We start from the raw sequence: 24,091 nt of genomic DNA, 5'->3' as shown, positions 1-24,091 counted from the left end.
TATTCATGTAACATGGTGCAGGCAGACTTTCACAAATGTGGATATGACCAACATAACATGTTGTTTTGCAATTGTGGCGTGTCTCTTGACTATAAACATTCAAATGATGTGTTTAACATTAGCTAATTATGTAGTTTGTCCAAGTGGCGTTTCCGTACAAAGTCCGCTCTCGTCTCCTCTTGATGCAACCAAACGAGCTTTACAATTCTTCCTGAATTAGGATTGAACAGATGGAATCCTCGACACTGTTATTTCGACGTTAATATACAAGACTAAAATGCATTCGTTAAATCTTCTTGTCTGGATAAACCGGTCTGGGTGTAATGTTAAAGCATCTCGAGCGAGTTAGCTTAGCTCGCGAGATGCTAACAAAGCTTTGTTGCCTTTACGTACATAGCAAAGCGCAAAAAAAGGTGTGAGTGAAGTATTGTGTTTATCATGTGAAAATGAGCACACAAGACGTGAAAGAAGAAGAGTACGAGGAAGAAATTTCTCGACCAAAAGCGACCGAACGTCAAAAAGTGGACGCTGTTTCCAAGATGCAAAGTCCAGTTGTGAAAACAGGTTTGTTCACTTCTTGCTCTCACTTTTTTTTTTTTTTTTTAAAAAGCTGCTTTCGTTTTGGTTTTCTTCATTGTCATTGACATACAATCACACAATTAACTTCGTGCTACTTTGACTTACAAGTTTAATTAATTTGCATCTATTTACACCCCACCAAATGAAAAGAAATGCCACAAACTCTGAAAAACAACATATTTAAATACATTCTTTTTGTCATCTTGTGACCTGCAGACATCAATGAAGACCTCCACCCTGATCAGCAGGAGCCAGAGAACTCTTACATTAAAGAGGAAGAGCCGGACCTTCTTCATATTAAAACAGAAGGAGAGCCTGAATCTCCACACATTAAAGAAAAAGAGCAGCGCAATGAAGTCATCAAGTTTCACTTGACTGGTGTGAAGAGTGAAGAAGATGATGGCGACCACACTGGAGGATCCCAATCAGGCAACCTCTTAGCGCCACTATTAGATAACGGCGGCGTTACATCACACACTTCTGAATATGATGATGACGATGCTCAACACGCTAAAGGTGATGTAACATGTGACACTGCCAACAAATGCAGCCAATGTTCTGATTGTGACAAAACATTTGACAAAAAGTCATTGTTGAAAGCACAAACAAGAACACACGCTGGAGATAAATCTTTTGCCTGTCTACGTTGTGGCAAAAGATTCTCTAGAAAGGCAACTTTAACCAGACACTTGATAACACACACTGGTGAAAAACCTTTTACCTGCTCAGTTTGTGGTAAGAGATGCTTACAGAATGTAGACTTAAGAATACACATAAGAACACACACTGGAGAAAAACCTTTTGCCTGCTCAGTTTGCGGCAAAAGATTCTCTTCAAAGACACATTTAACGAAACATGTGAGAACACACACTGGAGAAAAACCTTTTGCCTGCTCACTTTGTGGTAAAAGATTCTCTGTAAAGACAAATTTAACAAGGCATGCAAGAACACACACAGGTGAAAAACCTTTTGTCTGCCTAATTTGTGGTAAAAGATTCACTCAGAATGTAGATTTAAGAGTACACACAAGAACACACACTGGAGACAAACCATTTGCCTGCTCGGTTTGTGGTAAAAGATTCGCGCAGAAGGGAGATTTGACAAGACACACAAGGACACACACTGGGGAAAAACCATTTGCTTGCTCAGTTTGTGGTCAAAAGTTCTCTGCGCATGGACAATTAATAACACACAAAAGAACGCATACTGGAGAGAAACTTTTTTCCTGCTCATTTTGTGGTAAAGAATTCACTCAAAGGCGCTCTTTGACAGCACACACAAGAACACACACTGGTGAGAAGCCATTCAGATGCAATGTGTGTAAAAGAAGATTCCATGCCAAGTACGAGATAAAAAGACACAAGTGTGCTGGTAAGAAGAGCAGCGTGCAATGAAGCTGCAAAATAAACGGAAGGAATTGAAACTGTGTTAACAATCACTGACTGATTCCCTAATCTTTAGTCACCATGCATAGAAACCTCAGTTTACAAATCACCTGGTTTATAAACCAAAATCTGCCAAGAAATTTTTCCTTGGTTTTGGCACTTTTCGTTTGCAAAAACTTTAGGTTGGGTGGAAGGAAGTCTATCAGAAGGAGTTTCGCGTTTGTATTATTGTCAGGGAAGAAAAGTGCAACGTGTGAGAGGATGGGACAACTGCTGACAAGAAATTCAGCAAGTTGAAGTTGAGAACTACAACTAGACAAACGAGGCCGGCTTCAGTTGACTCTCAAGTTCGTTACAGGTAAGAAGTGGCCTATGTCTGGAGTTAGTCCCTTGCTGTCAACATGTGCAGTTAGAACTAAATGGCAACAGATGGCGATGTTTGACCATTTTAGCATGATTGAACGAACCTTTAAAAAACAACAACTTTATTACACTTTTCTAAGCGAAAATCACTCATTTGCATTTTGAAAAAAAAAGGTTTAGTCAAATAATATATATTAGGACTATTAAAGAGACAGAACAACACAAATTTGAAAATCACCGCCTGACGATCGTGTTTGGAGGCTGAGTCTGTGTTTTCAGAATAAAAAGTCTTTATATTCATATTTTGTGTTTACAACTAGTTTTGTCTGTATGGATAGTTAGGTTTGTTTTGCAATTATTGAGGTAATATTTTAATGTGTAGTACTGTTCACTGTACTGCTTTGATGCATTTTTGTTTATGTATACTATTCTGTACTGTCTTCTAAATAAACATTAAAAATATTTTGAAATCCCCAGTATAAAACTGGAGCGTCTTTGAGGCACGGACTTACTTACATGGACGTAAATATGAATTAATATGCAAGTCCGTGCTCCTTTCCGTGTAATCTCCCCTCCAAGTACTTCCGGGTCATCGCTCTTGGCAGTGGAAAGTTCCTCACCAAAAACGAGAATATGTAGAGAAACGTAACTTTATTTCCGAAATTAATACTTTTAACGCAACGAAACGGCGATGCAGTACATTTTTAATTACCTGGACTAAAACAGAAACTGCCTTTGTTGAATTCTCAAATCCGGATAAAACTTGCTTCGGTGCGCATGGAAGCTTCTCGAGCTAGCATAGCCTAGTTTAGCCGCGAACAATGAGAGCCGTTTGTTAACATAAACTAAGCAGAAATCAAGTATGACTATCGAGTGAAAATGTGTACAAAAAGCGTGAAAGAAGAATACGAGGAGGAAGTTTGTGGACCAAAAGAAGAGAATAAACTTCTGGACGTCGTTTGCAAGTTGGAACCTCAAGATGTGTTCAACGTACCAGGTTTGTTCACTTCTTTCGATCACGTGCTCTCAAACAATGTAAAACTCAAACAACAATGTATTTCACTGATTCTTATTGGAAATGTAATATCTTTTTTTTAAACTATGAAGTATCTATATACAAAAAAAGCATCATAGCTTTGCTTAGCATTCCTTACACTGGGTTCAGCCATTGCAGTCATTGGGTAAATTAAACACATGACTTGGCTGGTTTCCCCCCTCGGATAAGGTAGTATGAACAAGGAAACACAACATCAAACCATATGTGTTTGTCTTTTGATGTCCTGTAGACTTCAGTGAAGACTTCAGTGAAGGGTCTCCCCATGTCAAAGAGGAGGAAGAGCACCACCACATCAAGGAGGACGAGGATTTTACCAAGCGGCCGTTGACTTTTGTCCCTTTGAAGAGTGAAGATGATGATAACAAATTAGAAAGTGAGGAGAGCGGAGGGGCGGAGTCTCCGAGCAGCAGCTCAAGTCGACTCATGACAACGGAAGGTCATGAAGCATCACAAGCAGATGGTCTCTTTGCTCCATTATCAGATAGTGACGACATAACGTCACATTCTTCTGACACTGATGTTGACAGTGGTAATGATGACGAAGAAGAAGGCGATAGATGTCACGGTGGACACACTGGCAGCCGCAAAAGGCTTTTGGCCAGCTCAGTTTGTGATGAAGGATTCCCTGATGAAAAACAATTAACAAACCACGTAAGAGCGCACACTCGCAAGACGCCTTTTGCCAGCTCAGATTGTGGCAAAAGATTCTGTCAGAAGTCACACCTAACAAGCCACATGAGAACTCATACTGGGGGAGAAACCTTTTGCATGTTCAGTTTGTGGCAAAAGATTCAGTCAAAACTCACATCTAACAAGGCACAAGAGAGCACACACTGGTGGGAAACCTTTTCCCTGCTCAATTTGTGGCATAAAATTCTCCATCAAGAGAAATGTAACAATGCACACAAGAACCACACACTGGAGAGAAGCTTTTGGCCTGCTGTGGTAAAGGATTTCCTGATGAAAGAAATTTAACAAGGCATAGAAAAAGAACACACACCGTCGAGAAACTTTTTGCCTGTTTAGTGTGTGGCAAAAGATTCGGTCCGAAGGAAAACTTAACAAGCCACACGAGAATTCATACTGGCGAAAAACCTTTTGCCCGCTCATTTAGCGGCCAATGCTTCTCTTTGAAGGAAAGTTTACAAAGCCACACAAGAACACACACTGGCGAAAAACCCTTTGCCTGCTCATTTTGTGGTAAAACCTTCTCTAAGAAAGGATACTCAACAAGCCACACGAGAACTCATACTGGCGAGGAACCCTTTGTCTGCTCAGCTTGTGGCCGAAGCTTCTTTTTAAGGGAGAATTTAAAAACACACACACAAGAACGCACAACGGGTAGTGCATAAGATGAACAATGCACTAGTAATTTCCTCAAGAAATAAAAGTGTGCTGGCGAGAGCAGCAGTAAATCCTTTTATTAAATTAGATGTAAAATGAGATCAACAAAAAATAAAGGGTTTATGGCAGTATTTGTAAAGAAGGAGGAGGAAGTGCAAATATTGGAACATCAAGAAACAACTAAGGAGTAATATAATTGTTCAAATGTCACAGATCTTGTTATTTGAGGAAATTGTGCATCGCCGGCTATATTTTTCCTTGCTCCAACTTTGTTGTTTTGTCTTCAACACAATTTAGTTTGTATTATAGCCATATTTGATGAATTGAGTAATGAATGATCCCTGTCCTTATGTTTTGTAGAGGTCAGCTGCAGAGCACGCTAGCAAAGGCTGCACGATGCTGGCTCGTATCCCATCAAGTGAGGACGATGTCAGCGGCAGCGATGAGGAACGCGTAGCAGAAAAAAGAGAATTAGCAGATGGCAGCAGTAGTGACAGTGAAGATGAAGAAGATGAGTATGTCCCACCTGACAACACTCAAGAAGGCTACAAAAGCAGACATGTGTGGAAAAGCAAAGACAATGAGTTTGCGGGACAGCTGCCTCCTTTTTTAGGAGAGTGCAAAGTGAATATTGAGGGAACGGACCCAATCGATTTCTTCCTGCATCTGTTTCCCGAAGATCTGATTGATGAAATTGTGCTCCAATCAAACCTCTATGCACTGCGGAAAGGAAAAGAAAATCTGGCCATTACAAATGGCGAAATGAAGCAATTTCTAGGCATTAATTTGGTCATGTCATACCTCAAATATCCAAGATCAAGAATGTACTGGTCATCAGAGAAAGGGCTGCGCTTTGATTTGATCGCAAATGCCATGTCGCTCAAAAGATTTGAGCAGATTCTGCGCTACATTCACTTTGTTGATCATTCTTCACTGGAGCCGGCAAATGTCGATAAGCTCTTCAGAATCAGGCCGGTGTTGGATACGCTGCAAAAAACCTTCCGCTCAGCAGTGGAGCCGGAAGAATTCCAATCCATTGATGCGCACATCATCCCATTCGGGGGGCATTTGTCTCCCAAGCAGCACAACCCGAGGCAAGCCAAGGCCTGGGGTGTGAAAGTGTGGGTTCGAGCAGGGAGCTCTGGATACATGCACAGGTTTGAAGTGTGTCAGCGGTGGGAAACGGCCGCCGACATCGTCATGCGCCTCTGCGACGACATCCGGCACAAGAACCACAAGGTGTTTCTGGACCATTTCTTTTGCACCATTCCACTTCTTTGGGCATTGAAGCAACGAGGCGTCTACGCCACGGGTGCCTGTCGATGCAGCAGGCTGCAGGGAGCCAAGCTCAAGCTGAAAAGTGAAAAGAAACTCCAAGAGGAAGGAAGAGGATCTTGCTCCGTTGTCACCAATGGCGAAAACATCACCGTCACACGCTGGCTGGATCGCTCCCTTATTCACGTGGCTTCGTCCTGTGTTGGCCGCTGCCCGCCAGATTTGGCCCACAGATGGAGCAAGAAAGAACAAAAGATGCTCAACATCCAGAGGCCATTTGCTGTCAAGTTGTTAAATCAGCATCTGGGAGGGGCAGATCTCGTGGATCAATGCGTGGCCATGAACACACACAGACGCAAAAGCAAACAATGGCACATCCGAGTCTTCTTCCACTTCTTGGACGTGACCGCTGTGAACGCGTGGCTCATCTACAGAATGTGTGCGTTGGAAAAGAAGCATCTTCTGCATTTCAAGGCCTCTGTAGCTCGTGCGCTAATTCATGCCGCTTCCATCCCCACACCAAGAACAGGGAGACCCAGTGCCGGCCCACCTCCTTTGAAGCGCAGAGTCGTGTCCAAGCCCACCCCTGAGATCAAGTTTGGTCCCGGAGACCATTGGCCCCAACTCAGCGCAGCAAAAAATGCAAACAGATGCCAAGACTCGGCTTGTACCCGAAAAACAAAGTACATCTGTATGCAGTGTCTTGTGGCTTTGTGCCCCGGGTGCTTTGCCAATTTCCATACAAGATAACATTTTCCGCTGAAGATACGCTGGACTGATGCACATTTGGAAGAAAGAACGTGTGCCGGAGCAGTCGGATGGGCTGTTCATTATTATGCTATCTGTGCTTCCAAAAAGTTTATTGTTCCTTGGCGAAATGTTTTTGCATACATTCGGCACTTTTTAAATATGTTCAAGGTGAACACAATGTTAAAGATCAAACTAAAAACATATTTACAATGTTTACAGTATTTGTTGTTTTCTTACAAAAAAAAATCATTTCTTTCATGGCATAAAAACAAAACAAAAATCCTGTTATCAGAATTCGTGCATGAGAGGTAGGTTGCACTCCCCTTTAATAGTTCAATGAACTTTGTACTTGAAAGAAACATTTCCCAACCTATTGAGCCAAAGCATATATTTTAAATTAAACAAATCTCATGCCTCACAATTTAGCAAAATGTGGACACGCAGGTTCATTATTTACCTTCTGTCAAGAATATCATTTGATTGTTCTGCCTGTTCTTTTATTTAGGTGCTTGGCGTTGACCAAGCTTTTTGAATTACGAGCTACTTCATGTCTGTGGTTTAAGTTAAGGGGCCAGCAGTTTGATACACACTTCTGAAATAAATTTACCAAAATTGGCAATTGCCTTTATGCTATTAATAATTCATGCTATATATTTATGGGAAGACACTTATTACGTAAACATTTTTGTCTCAATAATTACGAAACAGATAAATATGAGTAAACAACGCTTAATTTCAATATTCTTTACGTTTTTTAAATGATTACTTGTAGGCCTACAATATTCCTAGAAGGATGTCCCATCACTGGTGAGCTCGTTTAAATTAAAATACGATTCTTATTATTAATATCGTATATGTTTACAATCCCTAGTGTGAAACTCACCCGCACAGCATCCATCAAAGCACCTTTTTAAAGCGCGGTTCCAACGACCTTTCCTCCAAGTACTTCCGGGTCATCTCCATTTAGCACAAAAAACGAATTATTATGTAAACGCGTCGATGCAGTATATCCGAGTCTAATTTATTATCTGGACTAAATGAGGATTCGTTGAATCCTCGTGTCCGAACGAAGTCGCCTCGGTGCACGAGGAATTTTTTCGACTTCTGAGATAGCTTATCTTAGTTTGCTAGTTGCTAACAAATAGACATGTTTGTTCGCGTACTCGTCGCTGAGTAGAGATCAAGTCTTGTGACCATCGCGTGAAAATGTATACAAAAACAGTGAAAGAAGAAGAGTGCGAGGAGGAAGTTTGTGGCCCAAAAGAAGAGAACGAATGTCAACTTCTGGGCGCCGTTTACAAGTTGGAACCACAAGATGCGTTGCACAGAGCAGGTTTGTTCACTTCTTACGATCACTTGTTGACTAACTTGTGGCATGTCATGAGAATTCAAAATAAAAAAAATGTAAACGTTTGTGGGATATAAATGATAACATTTACTACAACAACAACAAAACTGGAGCACCTTTAAATGAGGCCTCTTTAAACCTTATCCAACAAGTCGTCGCCTTCTTCGAACAGGCATTTAAACTTTCAATATTAGGAACAAATACTGAACAAGAAGAATATTTAGAGCCTTAATTGCAGTTTGACTTTTCATCAGCACATCTGATCTCGAATGAGACGCTCAAGTTCACACGCGGGAAACGGCTGTTGTGGTTTTGGTGTGACTGTCCCGCGGCTTATATACACGTTTCCACGTACTCCTGGTTAGGAAATACAGTGATATGAAGGTGGGGCTTTAGGGGCTTCACATGTTAGCGATCAAAAGCAACATATAACATTTGAATGCAAGTATGCCATTGCAGTCGATGTGTAGAGCCACACCATGAGATTTGGCTTTACCAAACTGTGTGCGTTTGTCTTTTTGTGTTCTGCAGACTTGAGTGAAGACCATCTCGGGCAGCAGGAGCCACCCGCCCTTCTCACAAAAAAGGAAGCAGAGGCAAATCAATTCATTGAAGAGGACGAGAAGGGGAAAGGGTCTTCCCTTGTCAAAGAGGAGGGGGAGCACCCCCACATCAAGGAGGAAGAGGATTTTAGCAAGCGACCGTTGACCTTTGGCCCTTTGAAGAGTGAAGATGATGAAGACAAAGTTGGAAGTGAAGAGGACAGAGGGGTGGAGCGTCCAAGCAGCAGCTCAAGTCGACACATGACTGCGGAAGGTGATGGAGGAGTACAAGGCGACGGTCTCCTCGCTCCACTATCAGACAGTGACAGCGTCACGTCACACTCTTCTGACACTGACGTTGACGTTGACGTTGACGTTGACGTTGCTGGCCATGATGATGATCACGCGCAAGGTAATAGGACATATCACATTGGCAACAGATGCTGGAAGTGTTCGCAGTGTGGGAAAACGTTTCGGTCAAAGTGGGGTTGGAGATCACACACGCAAATCCGTACTGGAGAGAAACCTTTTGCCTGTTTAGTTTGTGGAAAGACAGTCTGTACAAAGACACAGTTAGCAAAGCACACAAAAACACACACTGAAGAAAAACATTTTGCCTGCTCAGCTTGTGGTAAAAGATTCCGTACAAATGGAACATTAGCAAGTCATACAAGAATACATACTGGGGAGAAACCTTTTGTCTGTTCAATTTGTGGCAAAAGATTCTCTGTCAAGAGATATTTAACAATGCACACAAGAACACACACTGGAATAAAAACATTCAGTTGCAGTGTGTGTTCGAAAAGATTCTCGAGTAAGAACTATGTGAAGATACACAAGTGCGCTGGTAAAACTGCTCTCGAAGAATCAGAATCAGTTTGTAGTAAAGGTTTCTCTTCAAAGTCATTTTTAACATCACACACACAAACAGACGCTGGAAAGAAACATTTTTCCTGCACAGTTTGTGATAAAAGTTTCTCTAAAAAGTCAACGTTAACAGTACACACAAGGACACACAGTGGAATTAAACCCTTTTCTTGCTCAGTTTGCGGTGAAAGTTTCACTCAAAACGCAAATCTAACAAGACACACAAGAATACACACCGGAGATAAACCATTTGCTTGCTTAGTTTGTGGCAAAAGATTCACTCGGAAGGAAGATTTCACAAAACACACAAGACGACACACGGGCGAGAGGCTTTTGTCCTGCTCTGTTTGTGGTAAAAGATTTCCCGATGAAAGAAGTTTCACAAACCACGTAAGAACACACACCGGTGAAAAACCGTATGCCTGCTCAGCTTGTGGCAAAAGGTTCACGCAAAATGCAAATTTAACAAGACACTTAAGAAGACACACTGAAGATAAATCATTTGCTTGCTCAATTTGTGGTCAAAGTTTCTTTAAAAAGTCAACTTTAACAGTACACGCAAGAATACACACTGGAGCTAAACCATTTGTTTGTTCAATTTGTGGCAAAAGATTTGTTCAGAAGGACGATTTAACAAAACACGCAAGAAGACACACTGGCGAGAAATCTTTTTCCTGCTCATTTTGTGGCAAAGGATTCCAGAAGAAGGAAAACTTAACAAGCCACATGGAAACTCATACTGGGGAGAAACCCTTTGTTTGCTTAATTTGTGGTCAAAGCTTTTCTGCAAAGCGACATTTAAAAGCACATGCAAAGGCGCACAGTGTGGAGAAACCTTTTGCCTGCCTGGTTTGTGGCCAACGCTTCTCTTTGAGGGGGAATTTAACAACACATGCAAGGACACACATTGGCAAAAGAACCGTTCCGTTGTAGTGTGTGAACAGAAACATTAACTGAGTGAAAGCTTATTTCCCATCAGCCAAGAAAACAAACTTTTTTCGATACCATTGATAATATCAGATAGTTCCACCTCTATAGTTTCACAACGTATACTTATACTGAAAATTGTTTGTAAAGGATATTTTTTTTTATTCTTTATTTTCTTTTTCGGCAATCTGTATGTAATTTATGGCCTGTTGGTGGAATTTTGTCCCTGATTCTGAAGTTTTACTGCACACTGTTTGTCATATTGAGATGAGAAGACTTGAAGAAAATCATCTTTTGCTTTTCAATTTCTCTTTCTTTATTAAACATTTTTCAGTTCTGAATTTGCCATTTGGTGTCCCTTATTCTGTTTTTAACTGTCATATTTGTGTTTCTATTTTACACTTGATGAGCTCAAAGTGCTGGAGAGAAGAATTTGGTAAAGGAAATAAACAATATACATTCACATACTACATCTCACTAAAAGAAGAATCTAAGACGACATTTAGCAGAATACATCTTAGTGATTTCTCACGATAATTAGGAAACAGATCAAGTTAAATGTGCAACACTTTTATTTTCATATAACTCTTGTAGTGTCTACATTTCAAAATAATCACTAATGCAACATTACTACAAAATAACAATGTTCTATATCTGGTGAGACATTTTTGGAACAGGCCCGCGGGGCTCCTCAGGAAGTCCTTGGGGGCTTGCTGTTTTCCATAAGAAGAACGTTGGTGACCCCCTGATTGACTGACGTTGCAGTAATCATTACAGGCCAGTAGGTGGCAAACTACTCTCAAAGCTACAAGCATTTTGACCAAGTGCAGTTGCCGTACTTTTGGAGCGCTGGTCTGCGTGCGCACACATCCACACTAGTGTTACTAAAATATTGTTTGTGAATTACTATTTGAACCCCATTAGCGTCGAGTGGATGCAGTACGTCCATCTCAACGGAACTGGACACAGAACATTTGTTCAGCCTTCATTGCAGATAAAGTCGTCTCCGTGCACGTTGAAGCTTCTCAGCCTAGCTTAGCTTATTTTAGCTTAGCTTGCTAGTTGCTAACAAAGAAGAGACGCCTTGTGTGCACGACACATCGCTAAACGGAGGTTAAATGTGAGTTGGGAAGTCTTCGTGTCAAAATGTGTGCAAGAACGACAACAGAGTATGTGGAGGAACTCTGTCGAACAAAAGAGGAGAAGGAGCGAAAACGTCAATTGCTGATCGCCATTTGCAAGCAGCCTCGACTCGTATTGCACAGAATAGGTTTGTTCATTTCTTTCTTTCTCCCTTGTTTAATCACAACGTTCATTTCTTATCAACGAGTCCTTTGTTCATTTAGTGTTTTTTGTTATAATCAGGCACATACATTTACCCCCAATTTTTTTTCGCAGTGGTTCTATTTTGCCACCTAGCGTTAATTTGCTGTGGATTGCACGAGAAATTGTTCAAGAGAGCGCTAATCAACGCAATTTTTGCCACGTTAGATCGTGAACGCTTTTTTTGTGTGAGTGTGGGGTGGGGGGGGACGGGCGATTGTATAAACATTGTGGCATTTAACACAGGTCGGTACAATCAAAGGGCGGTTCAACAAGGCACTGGGAAAAATATTACAAAAAACAACGCACATGAAACCAATTAAGATGAATTTAAAATAATGACATCAATAAAGTGTGATCCCCTCTGGAAAGATTTGATTCCTTCTCATTTGGCTTCTGATCATAGCTCACATTATTGCTGGAAAATGATTTGAAATTTTCTTCATTTTCTTTTTACGCAATCTGGCATTTGAACAATTTTATGATCGGGAATGTATCTTCATTTTCTAAAAAGGGGTGTATCATCACCATTATCATTCTTCTTCTTATTATTACCTCAGCAAACCATGTGTTTGTCTTCTTTTGTCCTGCAGACGTTGATGAATATCTTCGTCCTGAGCAGCAGCAGCCGCCAGAGTACCCCCACATCAAAGAAGAGGCGAAGGAGCCAGATTTCCCTCAGATTAAAAAGGAGGAGGAGCAAGAGCACCCTCACATTAAGGAAGAAGAGCAGGAAAATGAAGTCAGTATTCAAGTGAATGGTGTCATGGTGAAGAGTGAAGGAGATGATGGAGACCACTTTGGAGAATCCCAGTCAGACGACGGTGACGTAACCTCACACTCTTCAAACTACGATGATGATGATGAAGTACAACAGGCCAAAATTCATGACAAATGGCACAGATACAAACATCGTTATACTTGTTCTCACTGTGACAGAATTTTCCCCTCAAAGTCATTGTTGGCAATACACACAAGATCACACAGTGGAGAAAAACCTTTTGCCTGCTCAGTTTGTGGCAGTAGGTTCACTTTAAAGCAATCTTTAAAGAAGCACTCCATGGTGCACACTGGAGAAAGACCTTTCGTCTGCTCAGTTTGTGGTAAAAGATTCAGGCGAAGTGGAGATTTGAAAATACACACAACAACACACACCGGCGAAAAACCCTTTTCCTGCTTACTCTGTGGCAAAAGATTTTCTTTAAAAAGACTCTTAAAAATGCACACAAGAACACACACGGGAGAAAGGCCTTATCCCTGTGAAGTTTGTGGCAAGAGATTCCGTAACGCCGCACATTTATTAAGGCACACGAAAACCCACACTGGTGAAAAACCCTTTCCCTGCTCAATTTGTGGCGAAAAATTCTCTATAAAGGCAAATTTAAGAAGGCACATAAGAAGACATAATGGTGAGAAACCGTTTGCCTGCTCAATTTGTGGTAAAAGATTCTGCCAGGAAGGTCTTAAAATGCACCTGAGAGTACACACAGGAGAAAAACCTTACTGCTGCTCAGATTGTGGTAAAAGATTCTCTTCAAAGACACATTTAATAAGACACACAAGATTACACACTGGAGATAAACCATATGCTTGCTCAATTTGCGGTAGAAGATTTGCTCAGAAGGAAGATTTAACGGCACACACGAGAACGCACACTGGTGAGAAACCATTTGCCTGTTCAGTTTGTGGTAAAAGATTCTCTATTAAGAAGTCTTTAGCAGTACACACAAGAATACACACTGGCGAGAATGTTTTTCCATGCTCAGTTTGTGGGAAGATATTTATCAAAAAGTCCAACTTAAAAACACACGCAATGATACACACTGGTGAGAAACCGTACAGTTGCAGCGTGTGTGACAAAAGATTCAATCAGCAGAGTCTAGTCAGCAAACACAAGTGTCGTGGGCTGAAAGCAGCAGACAATGAAGTGGCAAAATAAACCGTGGAGAGGCTGACGCTTCGTTGGGAATCGTTCTCTACTACCAAATCATCACAGCGGGAATTTCCAACTCTAGTCTGTATAGTTGACTCAATTTGGAGAATTTGTGAAAGCATTGATAGATGGAAAGTTGCCGATCATCTATTAGGATGAAAACCAATGGGGAAAAAGCTACGAAGCTTGAAAAAGCCCTTATAGAGGGACAAGATGTGGTTCACTGAATTTGGTGACATCGTTTTGCATGCGTTTGGGTTAGTCAACTCAAATTTCTGGAGGTCCGAAAAATCATTTAGTGTGTGTTAATTGTGATATGTATGATATCGAAGTAAGTTGTATTTGCATCTGCATGGAATCAATCGGTCAAATTGGTGGACTCCGGGAAGAATAGTGATGGTTTCTGGACAAGCTAATAGAGGTCTCAGATAAGTCACATGAAAAAAACAAAGCATAAAAAACATTTCAAACATCCATTTTCTTGGCCGCTTTTCCTCACAAGGGTTGCTGGAGCCTATCCCAGCTGGCTTCGGGCAGTAGGCGGGGTACACCCTGAACTGGTTGCCAGCCAATCGCAGGGCACACAGAGACCAACAACCATACTCACGATCACACCTCGGGACAATTTGGAGTGTCCAATCAACCTGCCATGCATGTCTTTGGAATGTGGGAGCAAAGCGGAGTACCCGGAGAAAAGCCACGCAAGCACGGGGAGAACATGCAAACTCCACCCAGGAAGGCCGAAGCCCGAAGCCCGGACTCGATCTCACGTCCTCTGCACTGGGAGGCGGACGTGCTAACCAGTCATCCACCGTGCCGCCCCATTTCAAACATGTTTGGCATTTTTTATTGTCAGGTAACAAAAGTCAACCAATGCGTATCACTGCTGCGGTGTACAGTTGTTTTGTTTTGTTTTATTTAAAAAAGATGACTGAATGATGACCATCTCAATATTTTTCTTGTTTTGTAGAATTTGTGGCTTGTTTTTTTTCTGAAATGCCAACTTGTACTTTCATTTGAATTGTATTGAAATGAACATGGAATGTGTTTTGCATGACCTTTCATGTTTTCTTTAAAGAAAGTTCACGTTACAAATTCTGCCTGCGTAATCAAACGTGTGAGTAAAACTGTGTATTGTTCTCTTCTTTCATTTGGTAAATTAAAGTTAAGCCGCGCTAAAAAAAAAAGAGAGATAAGAAAATGAAAAAAATGAGCAAGTCAGCAAAATGTGAAAAACGTATGTAGCCTGTGTTCAAATAAAGTGATCCGAATTTGTCGGCTGCATGACGTAGCTCGGCCACGTCACGTGACAATTGCCGTCCTACTTCCGCTAAGATCTACTTCCGTGCACTTTTAACGTAAATACACGGGTTCACGAAATACTTTTCCCGAATTGTGCGGAACGTACTAAAACGTCTCCAAGACGCTCGTTCCTGCTTTACTGGACGAAAGCATTTTTCATCCAATTTTCGTGTCCTGGTGAACTCGTCACGCTTCTCAAGCGTGTTTATCTTAGCTTAGCTTAATTTAGCTTAGCTTACTTTAGCTTAGCTGAGTTACGTTTTGTTTGCACTCAGCACTTCGCTCAGCAGAGATCCAGTGTGATTTAAAATGTTGTTGATTCTCGTGCGGAAATGTGCACAACAAGCATGAAAAAAGAAGAGTACGAGGGGGAAATGTGTCGGACGAAAGAGACCAAGCGGCAACGTCGTCAAAGGGAGAACGCGATTTGCAAGCAGCCTCGAGTTGTGCTGCGCCGATCAGGTTCGTTCTCTTCTGACTTTCTCTTGGTTATTAAGCAGCGCAAATATTCATGTGTTTATTTTGTCGTTTTGATCCATGTAACTTTCATACTTTGACACGACTTATTTTTTTTTATACAATTGTATGGTGCCTTGGTTTGCGAGTTTTATTCGTTCCGGATCCAAGCTCGTAATTAACCTTCGTCTTGTGTTAACTTTCTGTTACCATCTCTTATGTTAACGGGTCGGTTTCGACCCGTGTCTTAAATCAGCTGTAAAATACACTAAAAACAAGTAGATATCATCCAATTTATTTCTCATCTCTTGGTTGGCTTGTTAGGCTTCCTTATCCATGAAAATATTAGTTTTAATGTTGTTGGTGTGGGCTTCTGGACCTTTTTTGTCAATATACCCCTCGATTTCAATTAAAAAAAATTGATAAAATAAACACCAAGAGAATCATATAAATAAATACAAGGTTGTTGTGTTACCTGACTATTACTGGGGGCTATTAGAACACATCTCTTAAATTAATTTGTTTTATTTATTTATTTATTTAAATATTATTGACTATAGTAACATCTATGGTGTTACGGGTCGATTTCGACCCATGTATATTTACTTCAAGAAAAATGCAAAAAAGTATTTTTTCAGCAGTAGAACTTTAATATAAACACAAAATGAAAAGCAAGTGATATTGTGACCCTGCAGTCCAGTAGTCATATCGAGGACCACACGTTTTCCTTGTTTTTTCTCAGGAATGCCACTCGCAGCTTTGCCTGTGTAAATCTGTAGCTTCCATGCATAGCTGGTTTTTGCATCGCAGGCTGCCCAGATTTTTATGCCGTACTTCCCTGGCTTACTGGGTATGTATTGCCGGAAGGGGCGTTTTCCTCGGTAAGGGACAAGACGTTCATCGACTGTCACCTCTGGCCCTGGGTTGAACATCAGTGGAAGGAGTTGCGTCCATCTCTCCCAGACATCCCTGATGGGGGCAAGCTTGTCAGAAATTGCTCTGCTATTTCGGTTGTCAAATCTGAGGACTCTTGATATCATTCGAAAGGTCTGAAGTGACATTGTTGCCCGGAAAATATTTCTGCCTGTCGATGCGTCCCAGAGACTATCAGTGGCCTCATTGCAGGATCTGTACACTCCAGCAAGAAGAAGAACACCAATGTAAGCATCCAGATATTCCTCATCAATGTCTTTCCACATTCATCATGGACTTTTTTTCCTTCAACGTTTGTCATAGCCATGATGACTCTTTTTAGTGACAATGGCATGAATAGCTCGAAACATGTCTTGATGTCACTGACTCTTGTCACAGCAAATTGTGATTCCAGGGGTCATTTTTATGACATTTGCAGCAGCTGCCCTACCATGTACATCATGAGGTACTGAGCTCCAAAAGATCTTATCATTTTTGGATTTGAATCTTTCAGTGGGAGGCGCTTCACCACCAGTGACCCCCTCATCAGACTCATCAGATATGTCTGTGTCTTCTGGTTGATACTCCACATTGTCTTCCTCCTCAGAAACTGTGTCCTCTTCCTCATTTTCATCAAAAAGATTATCCAGAACTTGGGTCGCTGAAAATCTTCTTCTCATGTTTGTATGCTGCAAATTGGAGATGTGCACTCTGCAAGTCAAATCCATCCTTCCATCCATCCATCCATTTTCTTTACCGCTTGTCCTCACAAGGGTCACGGGGTTGCTGGAGCCTATCCCAGCTGGCTTCGGGCAGTAAGCAGGGTACACCCTGAACTGGTTGCCAGTCAATTGCAAGGCTCTGCAAGTCAAATGACCTTTCAAATGAATGAATTGACCTTACATGTCAGGACATGCCCATCTCTGTTAGTTTTGTTTTTGTGCAGGTGTACTGGAAAACACGGCAAAATGAGAATCCCCTACAGCTCACAGGATTGGGAGAGGAGCTGGCTGTCAGTGTGTTGGCTGGCAGTGCAATTATGAATCCAGTTTTGTATCTAATTATTGCTTTATAATCTTATTTTTATAACTGGGTCGAAACCGACCCTAACAACACAAATGTAACAATTTCAACCAGAGCATTTTAGAATATAGTAAAAAACTTTTTTTTTGTTTTATTTTGTTGAAATAGGGGTTCCTGACAAAGTCAAAAAGCCTTGATGAAATAAACTAATTTATATGGTTCTTTTATGCATGTTAAACCTAAAAACGGGTCGCTGCCGACCCTAACACAAGACGAAGGTTAAAAAGGAAAGTTTACCCAGTTTAGATGAAATGAAACGTCATTCATCTGTTCGAAGGGCTACACTTCTGGGCGTCAGGTTCAACTACATGTCACTTACTCGTTATTCTGACTAAGACAACAATTAACCATTATTGTAGAAATTGATTAAATTGGTGATTGTTTTCTCCATAACCTTATTGTAAAAATGACCCTTTTAATTTTCTAGGTTCCACACGTGTTCGTTTTCGTGAAAGGACTATAATAACAACGACCAGTTAGAAGCCAACTAATTTCTTCCTGACAGAGGAGTCTCCTCATACAGAGCTGTGGGCATAAATGCTGTAGACGGACACAAACTATCTGTCCCTTGACCCTTTTTATACAATTGTTCAAAGCAAAAGTGAGGCAGTTGTCAAGCCGTTTCGAAGGTGGGTGGAGGTGCAGTCGTCCGCAAGAAGCTTTGATTAGTTTTAATGTTGGCTCTTTTTAAATGTTATACTGGTTAAATGATTTCTTCCCATTACTGGTTTGGTCCTAACATTGCTGAAATTATAATGCTGATCGGCCGTGGTTCTCAAAGCAGGTGTTTGCAAATGTCTTATTTTGATTCAACACAAAGAATATCAGTCTGCTTTCTTGAAGGACGACAGAAATCAGAGATTTGGACCATTTTAAGATAAACGCTGTCTCAGAAAGATTTATTCAATTATCAAGTTAGTTCTTCATTAATATTAGTGCTAATTTGCCAGAGCTGCCAACTGTTACATATTGTCCATATTTTGTTAGTGAAATCACTCAGTTGTGCTTTTACGGATATTTTAAACATTTTAAAGTCATGAATAATCAATCACATTACTCAAACAGGTTGAAAGAGCTTAGCTTTTGATAAATGCAATTATGTCTCAAAAATATAGGGTCGATATTTAAAAAAAAAAAAGAAGAAGAAGAAGAATGAAATACAACCTTTGATTTAAGTGAATTTATTCAGTGGGGGGGGAAAACGTTTGGACTTTTTTAAGCTATGTTTTTGTCTTGTGTCCTGCAGACATCATTGATGAAGTTCTTCGTCCCGGGCAGCAGGAGCAGGAGTTTCCTCACCTTCAAGAGGAAGAGCAAAAGGGTCAAATCAGCGAGTTTCCATTAAGCGGCGTCACTGTGAAGATTGAAGAAGGTGATGGAGAAGACGACTGTGGAGGATCACAGACGGACGGCGCCATGGCGCCACTTTCAGATGGCGACAACATCATGTCACACTCCTCCGATGATGATGATGATGACGATTATGAAGACTCGAAAGGTGGCAGGACATGTCACGCGGACAGCAAATGTTTGAAATGTCCTTACTGTGGCAAAACCTTTTATAGGAAGTATTTGTTGAAATCACACGCAAGAACACACACTGGAGAGAAACCTTATCGCTGCTCAGTTTGCGGTAAAAGCTTCTCTGTTAAGACAAATTTATTAGCACACACAAGAATACACACAGGAGAAAAACCTTATCTCTGCTCATTTTGTGGTAGAAGCTTCTCTCTAAAGTCCAATTTAACAAGGCACACAAGAACGCACACTGGGGAGAAACGTTTTGCCTGCTCTGTTTGTGGGAAAAGATTTACTGATAAGAGAAATTTAACATCACACACTAGAGCACACACTGGAGAGAAACCTTTTGTCTGTTCAATTTGTGGCCAAAGTTTTTCTGTGAAGGCAAATTTAACAAGGCACACAATTGAACACACGGGGGAGAAACTTTTTGCCTGCTCAGTTTGTGGGGAAAGTTTTTTTACAAAGAACAAATTAATATTGCACACAAGAACACACACAGGGAAGAAACCCTTTGCTTGCTCTGTTTGTGGGAAAAAGTTAAATCGACAGATAGATTTAACAATGCATGCAAGAACACACACAGGAGAAAAACCTTATCTCTGCTCAGTTTGTGGTAAAAGCTTCTCTGTAAAGTCGAATTTAACGAGGCATGCACTAAGACACACAACACACATTCTGGAGAAACGTTTTGCCTGCTCAGTTTGTGGGAAAAGATTTGCTGAAAAGAAACGCTTAACAATGCACACAAGAACACACACTGGAGAAAAACCTTTTGCCTGCTCGGTGTGTGGTAAAAGCTTCGCCATAAAGTCAAATTTAACACGGCACACATTGAGCCACACTGGGAAGAAACTTTATGCTTGCTCTGTTTGTGGTAAAAGATTTGCCGAAAAGAGAAGTTTAACATCACACACGAGCACACACACTGGAGAAAAACCATTCGCATGCTCAGTTTGTGGTAAGAGATTAACTCAGAAGGCAAGTTTGATACCACACATGCGCAGACACACTGGTGAGAAACCGTTCCGTTGCTGTGTGTGTGATCAAAGCTTCTCTCATAAATACCAGCTGAAGAAGCATGCTTGCGCTGGCGACAAGACTGACGATGACGGTGAAGATCAAACTGAAGCAAGTGAGGCTGTGATGTAGGGCTTAATTTGACTCAACACGGGAATCCTCGCCCGGCCCGGACACACACAGGATTGACCGATTGACCACTCTTTCTCGATTCCGTGGGTGGTGGTGCATGGCCGTTCTTACTTGGTGGAGCGATTTGTCTGCCTAATTCCGATAACGAGCGAGACCCCGGCATGCGACGTATGCGGCCCCCGAGCGGTCGGCGTACAGCTTCTTAGAGGGACAAGTGGTGCTCAGCCACGCGAGATTGAGCAATAATAGGTCTGTGATGCCCTTCGATGTCCGGTGCTGCACGCGGGGGGGGGGGGGGGGGAAAAGTTGTTTAAAAAATTGGTGGACGAAAATGTATGCGTTCAAATAAAATGACGGACTGACGATGATGGACCAGCAAAACCCTGTAAGTTGCCCACCTGGATCTCTTGTTAGGTAATGTAATACTATATGTCCTCTCATTGCTTGTTTGAATGCTTAGCTTAGCATAGTGTGCTCCAGCGGAGTAGCCATTGATGGCCGTGAGAGTCAACAACACCCAAACCTGCTTTATATGAAATGCAATATTCAAATGTTTATTCTGAAGTTCGTCTCATGTTCAAACTTCAATTTGGCAAACTCAAGTGTTGTGGGTCGAGGCGTCTGTATCAACTGTATTGGTCCCCCTCAAAAACGTAACACGCAGTAGTGAGGGGATTCCCTGTGCAATCGATAGCATAATTGATAGGATAAGATTTGTTGGTGAGCGTCTTCCTGTCATGTCGTTCTTGACTCATTCCCAACGTCGCTTTCCAGTGGAATCTGAATTTACAAATAATCTGATTTATGAAGAATTCTCTTTTGCATTGTGAAATTTGAAAGAAAGAATGGCTTGGCTTTTGCCACTGTTTTCCATTGATATCAATAATATTTGTTCCGGACATGCGGAAGCGTAAACCTCATCAACTCGTCTAACTTTCTGTCTGCGATATTCGTCATCTCTGCACGCTTTGTATGTTTTGTACTTTTTCAACAATAAATATAACTTGAATAGCTTTTTTTTTGTGTGTGGATGTGTTTAGGCGAAGACTAGATTGATCTCTCGCGTTCAAATTTGCACACCAGCGGGAACGAGAGCAGCAGCTTCATGTTGGGCGGCACCGCCAAAAGGTTCTGTCTGAAAAGAAACTGTGCACCCATAAGAACTTTTTCTTCTCAGAATCCATTCACTTTACAACAACTGGGTCGTGATATTTGTCCCTGTGAACACGTTTGACCAAAAATCAAATCAAATAAAAACACAAATATTTATTTATTGATTTTGCCTGCCTACAGTATTGCATCAGTAAGACCTGCTGGTTTGTTGACAAAAATCATAATTACTACTACGATTAGACAATAAAATGAGTTGCGTTCTTATTTCTATTATTTAATTCGTATTTCAAACTAAGGTTAGGGGTTCAAAGTAGGTTTTTGAAACTACAGTTAGAGTTTAAAATGAGGATTTTCAACGGGTTAGGACAAACTCGGTTCTCGAGGGACGAAGTCCTGCATATTTTGCCAGCTCCAGCGCACTCGTGGACCTAAAGGGTGGCTGGTGTTTAATTTTTTTTTTACCTTCTGGATATGGGTTTGACACATCTGCCGGGACTCCAAAGTGCACTGCACGTTTTTGTCGTGTGGTGCGCGTCACATTTAGTTTGTCCAAGTGGACTTTCCGTCCTGCGTAGCTCTTCGGCCTGCATACGCAACCACAACAACACGAGTCTCACAAATAATTATTCCGGAATTAAGACTGGACGTACAGAATCCTCGTCCCAATACGTTCATCATGACGTCACTGGACTAAATCATCCTTTGCCAAGTATTTGTGTCCGTATCAATTGGTTTTGGTGCACTTTGAAGCTGCTCGGTCTACTTTAGCTTCGCTTCGCTTCGCTTAGCAATGGCTGCTAGCCGCTAATCAAGAGCGCGACACCAGAACTTAAATGCAAAGTGTTGTGATTATCGTGTGAAAATGTGTGCAAAAAGCGTGAAGAAAGAAGAGTACGATGAGGAACTTTGTTGGCCCAAAGAGGAGAACCAGCCAACACTGGAGGAGGCAGCAGGTTGGTGCACTTCTTAGTTCTTACTCTCACTTGTTTAGCAACTACTTTCTGCAAAGTGTATTGTCTAAAAACACAAAAGCAAACAGTGTAACAAATGGACTCGTTAAATACAGATAAAGGTAAGATCAGTTGTATTAGTCTCTCAATGGTCAATTTCGCCATCACTGTACGTACCTTGTTGGAAGTGTACCTTTCTAAGGGGCGTGTTCTCATTTTGTAGTTTTTATTATTATTATTAGATCTTGATTTTTTTATATGGGTTAATTATTTTATTTTCATCATCGTCATTATGATTAATATAATTGTTGCTATTATTAAAAAAAATAATAATAATGCTGCAATACCTGATTCTCTCCTCCTCGGCATGATGTTCTTTTTCTTTCTTTACGCCAGACGTAAGAAGACGCACAGCTTTATAAACGTCGAAAATCTTGGCAATACTTCCGATTTGTTTTTCTTTTTTTGGTGCAAAAGTAAGACAAGCCTTTAGTTATTATGGTAGATGGAACTGTGCCATGAATGCAGTTTCTTCTTCAGTGTTAAATCATGAACACAGATCTTGACTGAGGCAAGCAGTTTCCGAGATGTTGCTGATGATACGGACTTAATGAGACGCAACTTAAGAGTCGCAACATGACAAAGCTTGACCCCACCGAACCATTTGCGCGCATCTACTTGTGTCCTGCAGATGTCACAAGAGATGATTTTCATCCAGAGCAGCAGGAGCTTGAGCGGCTGCTCATAAAAGAAGAAGAGCAGAAGGACGAAATCAGCAAGTTTCCATTGGCTGGCGTCTTTGTGAAGAGTGAAGAAGGTGACGAAGACCACTGTGGAGAATCGGCGTCCGACGGCCTCTTAGCTCCACTGTCAGATAGTGACAACTTAACGTCACAATCTCCCCACACTGAAGACCGAGGCGAAATGAAAGGTCACACTGACAACAAATGTGTGAAATGTTCGGAGTGTGACAAAACTTTTTACAACAAATCATTGTTGAAAATACACACAAGAACACACACTGGAGAAAAACCTTTTAAATGCTCAGTTTGTGGGAAAAAATTCTCTCGTAAGGAAAATTTGAACATACACGCAAGAACGCACACTGGGGTAAAACCTTTTGTTTGCTCGGATTGTGGTAAAACATTTTCTGTAAAGACAAGTTTAACAACGCACACAAGAACGCACACTGGTGAGAAACCTTTTGTCTGCACAGTTTGTGGTAAAAGATTCGCTCAAAGGGGCACGTTGACAGCTCACACAAGAACACACACAGGAGAAAAACCTTTTGCCTGTTCAATTTGTGGTAAAAGATTCTCCAAAAATACAAATTTAACAGCACACAACAGAACTCACACCGGTGGAAAACCTTTTGCGTGCTCAGTTTGTGGTCAAAGATTTTCTTTAAAGACAAATTTAATAATGCACACAAGAACACACACGGGGGAAAAACATTTGGTCTGTTCAGTTTGTGGTCAAAGATTCTCTAGAGAGGGAGCTGCAAGAAAACACAAAAGAACACATGCTGCAGAGAAACCCTTTGCATGCTCAGTTTGTCGTAAAAGATTCTCGAGAAAGGGAGCTGTAAGAAAACACAAAAGAACGCACACCGGCGAGAAACCTTTTGTGTGCTCAGTTTGCAGCTTCAGTTTTCTTGATCGTTCAGGCTTGATGAAACACATGGAAACAAATCACTTACCCTTAAACAAGGACTGACGTACATGAAATTAGCCGTTAAGATCAAATCATGTATCCTTGTTAGTCTATCGGCCAGTGACAGACATATAGAGACAGGGAGAACAATAGAATGGTGTTGGTCTTGATAGTAGAAGGCGCTACTACTGGACCCATTTGCTTTTTTATGACTTTTTTATCGACTCAATAAAGGTCGGAAAAGGCTGGCGTAGCG

General features: G+C 41.2%; 5 protein-coding genes and 1 pseudogene across 5 annotated transcripts; all 6 read left to right on the top strand.

Annotated features, from left to right (window-relative positions):
- The first annotated feature begins 33 nt into the window (after positions 1–33).
- LOC144050204 (uncharacterized) lies at positions 34–2,794 on the top strand. Its single transcript, XM_077563270.1, has 2 exons — positions 34–564; positions 796–2,794. Exons 1-2 carry the CDS (start codon positions 447–449, stop codon positions 1,971–1,973), a joined length of 1,296 nt encoding a protein of 431 aa, XP_077419396.1. The 5' UTR covers positions 34–446; the 3' UTR covers positions 1,974–2,794.
- Positions 2,795–4,047: 1,253 nt separating this feature from the next.
- LOC144050266 (uncharacterized) lies at positions 4,048–4,955 on the top strand (annotated as a pseudogene).
- A 2,717-nt stretch (positions 4,956–7,672) lies between these two features.
- LOC144050182 (uncharacterized) lies at positions 7,673–10,684 on the top strand. Its single transcript, XM_077563233.1, has 2 exons — positions 7,673–8,086; positions 8,633–10,684. Exons 1-2 carry the CDS (start codon positions 7,960–7,962, stop codon positions 10,441–10,443), a joined length of 1,938 nt encoding a protein of 645 aa, XP_077419359.1. The 5' UTR covers positions 7,673–7,959; the 3' UTR covers positions 10,444–10,684.
- A 597-nt stretch (positions 10,685–11,281) lies between these two features.
- On the top strand, positions 11,282–14,747 carry LOC144050194 (uncharacterized). Its single transcript, XM_077563254.1, has 2 exons — positions 11,282–11,707; positions 12,354–14,747. The coding sequence occupies exons 1-2, from the start codon at positions 11,584–11,586 to the stop codon at positions 13,697–13,699; spliced, it is 1,470 nt and encodes a 489-aa protein (XP_077419380.1). The 5' UTR covers positions 11,282–11,583; the 3' UTR covers positions 13,700–14,747.
- Positions 14,748–14,868: 121 nt separating this feature from the next.
- On the top strand, positions 14,869–20,410 carry LOC144050189 (uncharacterized). Its single transcript, XM_077563245.1, has 2 exons — positions 14,869–15,457; positions 18,693–20,410. The coding sequence occupies exons 1-2, from the start codon at positions 15,328–15,330 to the stop codon at positions 20,117–20,119; spliced, it is 1,557 nt and encodes a 518-aa protein (XP_077419371.1). The 5' UTR covers positions 14,869–15,327; the 3' UTR covers positions 20,120–20,410.
- Positions 20,411–21,797: 1,387 nt separating this feature from the next.
- On the top strand, positions 21,798–24,085 carry LOC144050215 (uncharacterized). The gene is made up of 2 exons (XM_077563290.1): positions 21,798–22,185; positions 22,874–24,085. The coding sequence occupies exons 1-2, from the start codon at positions 22,095–22,097 to the stop codon at positions 23,896–23,898; spliced, it is 1,116 nt and encodes a 371-aa protein (XP_077419416.1). The 5' UTR covers positions 21,798–22,094; the 3' UTR covers positions 23,899–24,085.
- Positions 24,086–24,091: the final 6 nt, after the last annotated feature.

Source organism: Vanacampus margaritifer, chromosome 4 (genome assembly GCF_051991255.1).
Source record: "Vanacampus margaritifer isolate UIUO_Vmar chromosome 4, RoL_Vmar_1.0, whole genome shotgun sequence".
NCBI classification, from domain to species: domain Eukaryota; kingdom Metazoa; phylum Chordata; class Actinopteri; order Syngnathiformes; family Syngnathidae; genus Vanacampus; species Vanacampus margaritifer.
Note: the sequence above shows the minus strand (reverse complement) of the source record. Positions and strands in the feature narration are given on the sequence as shown.